This window comes from Coturnix japonica, chromosome 1, assembly GCF_001577835.2.
Source record: "Coturnix japonica isolate 7356 chromosome 1, Coturnix japonica 2.1, whole genome shotgun sequence".
In the NCBI taxonomy this organism is placed as follows: Eukaryota; Metazoa; Chordata; class Aves; order Galliformes; family Phasianidae; genus Coturnix; species Coturnix japonica.
Window position 1 is genome coordinate 47,053,151 of NC_029516.1, and position 7,279 is coordinate 47,060,429.

General features: G+C 43.5%; 1 protein-coding gene across 1 annotated transcript in view; it reads right to left on the minus strand.

The window, feature by feature from the left end:
- Positions 1-3,619: 3,619 nt before the first annotated feature.
- Positions 3,620-7,279, minus strand: part of LOC107313636 (cytokine receptor common subunit beta-like) — a 33,734-nt gene continuing 30,074 nt past the window's right edge. The window contains exons 10-12 of the mRNA XM_032445802.1: positions 7,072-7,164; positions 6,220-6,323; positions 3,620-5,937 (exon numbers count right to left, since the gene is read on the minus strand). Coding sequence (XP_032301693.1) covers positions 4,737-5,937; positions 6,220-6,323; positions 7,072-7,164 — 1,398 coding nt within the window. The 3' untranslated portion in view covers positions 3,620-4,736. The remainder of the gene's footprint in view (positions 5,938-6,219; positions 6,324-7,071; positions 7,165-7,279) is intronic.

Genomic DNA, 7,279 nt, shown 5'->3' on the forward strand with positions numbered 1-7,279 from the left:
TTTTCAGATATGATAGAGTGCAGTTTGGCAGCCACCAGGCAGCTCCCCCAAAACTCCAGGATGCATCCCATCCAACCCCATAGATTTATACACATTCAGCCTTGTGAAATGGTGTTGGATTTGATCTGCTCTTTAGAGGCTTAGGGATGTGAGGTCCAGAATTGTGAAAGACGGTAGAGACATGAGAATCCTGGCTGCCAGTGAAGACCAAGGCAAAGAACTTATTGAGTACCTCAGCCTTCTCCATATCTGTTGTAGCCAGTTCTTTCTCAGTTACCAGAGGGGGTATGCTCTCTTCAGCGTGTCTTTTCTGACCAGTGTACCTATGTAATTCCTTCTTGTGTTTTTTTATATCCCTCACCAAGTTTAGTTCCGTCTGTACCCTGGCTTTCTGCATGTCCAGACAGCATCCCTGTATTCTTAGGAGGGAGTTTTTCACACAGAGGTTGGTGATGCACTGGAACAGGTTGCCCAAGGAGGCTGTGGATGCCCCATCCCTGGATGCATTCAAGGCCAGGCTGGATGTGGCTCTGGGCAGCCTGGTCTGGTGATTGGCAGCCCTTCCCATGGCAGGGGGGTTGAAACTAGATGATCTTTGAGGTGCTTTTCAACCCAGGCCATTTTATGTTTCTATGATTCTATGACTCTTCCTGGTTGACACATCCTAGGACTGCCTGTGCGTGTCCTTTCTACCTCCATTTGACCAGCAGGTCCTTGCTGAGCCATGCTGGTTTCCTGCTTCCTCTGTTTTTATATCAGGGAGGACACGGAGCTCTTGTGCTCTCAGAAAGACATCCTTAAAGAGTTGCCAGCTCTGCTCCACTCCTTTGTCTCTAAGGACATCTTTCCAGGGGGAGTCAGCTACTGATTCCTAAAATAGCCTCAAGTTCTCTCTCCTGAAGTTTGGGGTCCTGACTGCTTTTTGCCAGGTTCATCCTACTCAAGATCACAGATTCTACCAAGTCATGGTCACTACAGTCCAGAGTGTCTCCCATCTTATAACCTCTTTAATGAGCTACTCTGCATTAGTGAGGACCAGGTCCATAATCACTTATTCTCTAGTCAGTTTGTCTAATGCCTGCAGCAGAAAGTTATCCTCAACATGCAGCAGGGGTTTTCAGGATTTCTTGCAGCCTGCCATGTTGTTTTTCCATAGACTTACAGGTGGCTGAAATCCCCTGTCAGTATCTTCTGTGAGCGTGATGCTTCTTGTAGCTGAAGCAAGAAGGCCTCATCCACAGGCTCCCCTTGATCAGGCAGCCTGTAGTAGACCCTGACCACCAGATGTCCTTTATTGGTTCAGTCCCTGATAATCTCCCACAAGCTCTCAGCCTGAGCGTGGTTGTTTCTCAGATGCAGCTCTTCCCACTCCAACTCTTAACTTAGAGAGCAACTCACCCACTCCTGCCTATCTCTTCCAAAAACCTTCTAACCCTCAGTCATCATACTCCAGTCATGTGTATCATGCATGACTGTGACTGCAATTAGGTCATACTTTTTTAATTGCATCATGGCTTACAACTCTTCCTGCTTATTACCCAGGCTGTGTGCATTGATGTAGAGGCACTTCAGTCGGGCTACTAGCAGTGTTAGGACTCTGAGAAATCCTCACAAGAACCTTTGGGACAATTCAGAGGTTTTTCCCTGCTGTTTCCTAAATTACCCATATTTCTTGGACCTTCCCTATCACTTAGAACTCCATCCCTTTCCTCCATCAAATCTAGTTTAAAGCTCTGGTAATCAATCCAGCCAGCTTGCTCCTCAGAACACTTCTGCCCCATCTGCTCAGTTGCATTCCATCTGATGCCCACATACCCAGTCTCTCAAAGGCCTGTCCAAGATCATAGAACCCAAAGCCTTGATCATGGCACCATCCACACAGCCAATCATTTACCTGATCTGTTTACCTCTTTCCAGATCTCAGCACCAATTGGGAGGACAGAAGAGAACACTACTTGTGCTCCTGATCCCTTTAGTGTCTTTCCAAGGGATGCAAAGTCTCCTTTAATGTTCTGCAGTATTCTTGTCACAGCCTCTTGACACCCAACTTAAATGAGAACAAGTGAATAGCAGAGATGAGGGTCCATCCCCCTTCACTCTGTGTGTTACTGTGACCTTTTTCCGGGGAGAAGCAGGTTTATCTTCCCCTTGTAGGAACTTAGGACAGGGCTGTCAGTCAGCACGCAATGGGTCAGACTGCACCCAATCCATCCTTCTCTCTGGTTCCCAGGCACCTCTCAGCCTGGTAATCTCATCCTGCAGCCCAGCCATCCACTCAAGAAGTTCACTGAGCAGGGGACACCGGCACTCATGACACCTCCCTCAGGTCCTTGAGGGACATCCAGATTCCCCACAGTCAAAGGCTCTGTCAGTCCTGGGGAGGTTCGTCTGGGTGTGCACATAGGACCAAAAAGGTTGTGTCCCCTGGGTCTGCACTGCTACCTCAGCCCAGCTGTTGCAGATCATAGTCACCATGTTTGTTCTAACACAGTGCTGCACCCTGGTGTGTAATGGCTGTTTATCCCCATTGTGTTCGTCTGTGTTCCTACATCACAGACTTTCCTCCACGTAGAGGAAAGAAAACAATGTCTTGTTTTGCATTACGCTGTAGAGATACAGTTTTCTCAGAAATCCTCCAGCTGCTGTTCTTTGAGGTCTCTGTGGGCTTTCCATTGCTGTTTTCTTTTCTATTTAACTATTCACCCCCAATTTCCCTCTTTATGTAAAAGACAGCCCCCAGACTCACAGAAACACAACAACTGACTAGTTCCACATGGATCATAATTAGAACTAGTGAAGTCACGATGTACTTGGCAACTTAATCTGAAGCAAAGTCAGGTAATACATTTCTGGTTGAGATTTATTCTTATAAAACAATAATAAAGTTATTGCAGGAGAGTAAGAAGGAGAAAAATTCATACTGTCAAAACACAGGCGGAATCTTTGAAGTTTGAGTCAGAGAGTTGTAAAAGGTGATCTATGCTATTAATTGAGATGCTTACTTCAGAAAGGAATGTAAGACAAAAATGAAGTCTGTGGAAGCTTTGATTCCAAAGTGATGCATATCAGATATCTGAATCCAGATGCCTGATTTGCATATGAATTTTAACATCTCCTTTTAGTACCAGCCTAAATAGAGCACAACCATACAGCCTGGAAGAAACTGGCTTCCTTACTCATAAAAGGCCAAAGAGACAGAGAACCTGGAAATCATTTAAGGTGTTCTTCAGTATTCTCTGTTAGTGGCTGCAACTACTGTATGCCTTTTCCCATGGAGAATGTCAAACTGAATTTGGCCTCCTTTCAGATTTAAATTAGCAAGAAATTAAATTGTGAAAAAATAATGCATCTCTCTGCAATTTCTGAATCAGCATTGTCCCATTAAAGCAGCAGGAGGAATCAGCAGGCACAAGCACAGAACTCCTTCTCATTAGGTCTGTCAAATAATATAGCAAGGTCAACTTACAGGTAACAGTTCTGAACTTACAGAATCTTTTAAGGTCTATTTAAAAGAGCTAATAGTAATATCGTTGTAAGTACAACATTCTTAACATACAAAACTTGTAAGAAGAAATAATGTATTTTTTTAGTTAGAATTATTATATATATATATATATATATTTATGTATGTATGTATGTATGTATATATTATTATATATATATTTGGAATGGCAAGCCCATCTTCAGATCTAAAACCAAAGCCTTTCACAGACTGGCAGTTCTGTGCTCTTGTCTCGTAACACTTTCTTTACAGAAGCAGAATATGTAAAAAAGTGGTTCCTCTTTTTCAATGCAACTTATGAGAAACAACAACAACAAAAAAAAGAGAACACATTAAATGGTTAAGATGAATTACATCGTGCTTAAACAGCCAATGAATGTAAAGTCATACGGTGAGAAACGGAAAGGCCCCACCAGATACAGGCATCTGCACCTTCACAGCCTTTCTCTCATCATACTCTGTTATTGACCCTTTCCCTTCCTCCCACTGTACTGAATGAGTCCTTGGGCTTTCCTTTAGTAACATATATATCTTCCCTATGGTTCTCTAGAGCCTATTTCATGTATCTCAGTAATGTTTCCTTCTGATCCTTAGAATACACTGTGATATGGCACATCTTAACATTAAGAAAATTTTCCTAGGCTTTGGCCATTTTTTCTCATCTTTCATTTACACTTTTGTAACTGCCTGGCGATTTTTCATCTGAGATGATACCTAATCTATGCTAGTAGTGAAAAGGTGGAGATAATTAAAGGTCCTTGATGACTCTTTGATCTATTTCACACACACATAAAAGATAATAAAATTACTTGAAACAATCATATATAACAAACGTCTCCAATTGTCTTTCAACCTGATGTCATTTCAGAAGTACAAGTCAGCATTTCTTCCAACAGGTTTTGCTCCAGGCAGTCTGATGCAATGGTAAAATGATTTCAACCAGTTACAGAACCATAAAAAGGCTGAAGTGTCCTTTGTGGATTATCCAAGAATCTAGGAAAACAAGAGCTATCTCACAGTGATGATATTTGGATGGTCTTTCATGACAAAATTGCAAAAGTAATTGAGGGTGAGATCAAGCTATTGATTGGTTGTGGCTCTCAACATATTGCACTGGAAGACAGAAAAAGGAATTTCTGTTTGTTTGCTCCTAGCTTATAGAGTTTGTTTATATCAGATAGCTGCCACCTCTTTCAGCTACTCTTAGCCTTGCTAAGGGTTGATATTTGCTCCTTTAGCAGATTTCTGTGATCCTCAAAGATTGCTGCCAGGAGAAGTAATCATCTGATTTCAGGCTTTTGAAAAGCTGAATGGCCTGCATTTTTGATGCATCCCCTTCCTTGCCAGTGGTGAATTCATTATCTGGTACAGGTTTCCCAGGTGCTGTCCTGCCTCCTGAAGGTTTCTTGATTTGAGGGTATTCTTGACTCATACACGTCTTCTCACTGGATTTCAGGCTGTGGAAGCAATAGTCACCAATCTGGCAAAGGAAAACTGGCTCTGTGCTGTCAGGATTTAACACCACCAGATTACCCTCAGACAATGGCTGCTCTTTAGAGAGAGCACTTCCCTTCTGCTGGAAAGGCAAAGAAATCTTTGAGAGTTCTGAAGGTCCATGCAGACCTGAATGGACATCAAGGTAGTCTCCAAAGGCATCCAGGTGAGTTTCAGGAGAGGCTGATATTTGGCCTGAAGATGGGAGCATGACACCAAATTTCCCAGGAGAAACCTCAAGGCAAGAGCAGTCACTGGAGGGCGGGGGTTCCTGTGGGTCACAGGGTTTCCCCCCAGCAGTGACAAGTGGCAGGTGTGTGGTGTCACTGTCTGATGGCAGTGACAGGTTGTCTGTGCTGATGTACTCCAAGGAGCACTGCTGAAGGAATGCGGGACAGCCAGGAGCCTCTGGAGATTTCTGATCTTCTGTTCTCACATCTGTGCTTTTCCCACAGCAGGTGGGAAGTGGTGAAACTTCTCTCTTGTAGTTGAGATAACGCATCACTTCCTTCTGATCTGGGAGAAGGAAGGGCTGCAGAGGACCTGCTCCTGACTGCTCTTGCCTCTGTGCAGCCTGGGGACTGTCTTTGTCTGGAAGGGTCACATACTGCAGGGACATGGCTTTCTCCTGTTTTTCCATTGGATTCGAGGTCACTTCCAGTGTCTGATGCATCTCAGACTGAGAGGATGTCACTGGGCTGTACAAATATGGGCCATTGAATGCAAAGCAAGTGACTGCTGTCTGGGAAGTTATATTTGCATCAGCACAGTTTGTCCTTGAAACGGAAAATGAATGGCCAGGAATCTGACTTGGACAGACAACCGCGTCATGCTCTGGAACATTTAAAGCCTGGTATGGGTTCTGTAGGTCTAATGCAGCAGAAGAAACCTCTGTCATCTCAGTCCGCGCTTCAGGGGACTCTGCCAAAATCTTCGTCTGCCTGAATGAGGAACAGTTAAAAGTTGCTCATGAAATATGTGTTTGTGGTAAGCACAAAGCAGAAACACAAGCTTAGTAGAAAACTGAAGTAGCTATGCACATGGCTAGAATGATCTGTATAGGGGAGCAAGTTAAACCAGTTAGCACAGAATTGTATCCCCAGCTCAGAAGTAACTGCCATGGGCAGTTCTGGTGACAGAACGTTTGACTATGGCTTCCCATGAGTTAGGGAGTTTGATGAGCGTGTCATTCACAGTGTGGCTGCAATGTTCTCTTAATTCACCTGTCCACAACTTGAAGGAAGCTAGGCTGATCCATGTTCTCTGCAAGGCTGCATTTGTTGACTTCCATCTGGCTGCTTGCATGCCTGTTTCTTAGAGAAACTTTCTATGAAGAGAAGAAAAAAAGAAAGCAGACATGAGGAAAGAGAAGTGTCTTCCCAGCAGCAGAATCATGATCAACAGATTCACCATGGAGAAGGATCATAGGTAGCAGAAGCGAAAGCATCTGGCAGTGCACACTAGTAAAGTTTGATACAGCTCCAGTAAGATGACTACTAGGTGCTTTCACTTCTCCAGAAGTCTTGCTTCAAAGCCAAATTGCCTTGCTACTGACCTTACCTAAGACTGCATAGATAGCTGTTCTCTGAAAGATCTTATAAATGCTGCAGGATCTCACTATAATAAACAAAGCCATGGCTTTGTGCAAGTTCAAAACCATGAAATTAAGGCTCTAAGCTCTTATGGATGGAGTAACAGATAAGGGATTAAAAACAATGCTACGTGAATGGGGAGCGCAAGGAAATAAAAATCAGATTTTACTGAAAGATCATGTAATAAACTTAACATAAGGCTTTAGTAGAAACAGAAACATTTTATCTTCTGGTAGAGGAAATAAATTACTGAAATTTTCCTAGCTTGATTTTACATCACTGTCATGCTGACAAACACAACACAAATATATCAACAGGTATAAATGCACAATTTCACTTCTGTTGCTTCAGGACTGAGCAACAAAGAATAGAGTAATTGAAGTGTATGTCCCTTGCAGATTAGGTGACAAAGAGGTGTTCTTGGGGTTGTTGGGATTCATGAAATAGAAAGAATGAACCTTCCAAGATACGGATCACACTTACATGCAGGTAGCTCTGGATGAGCAGACTCTTGCTGGGATTTGGAATATTTTCCTCCCACTGCTTCTTCTGCCTGCAACAACACCAAGACTTCAAGGTAAGTCACAGAGTGGGAAGAAGAAGAGACTACACCTCATGCACCGTGCCACTCTGCATGGCCCAACCATGGCCCAGGAGGCCAGCAGCAAACTCTCACCATTGTCCAGCCAAG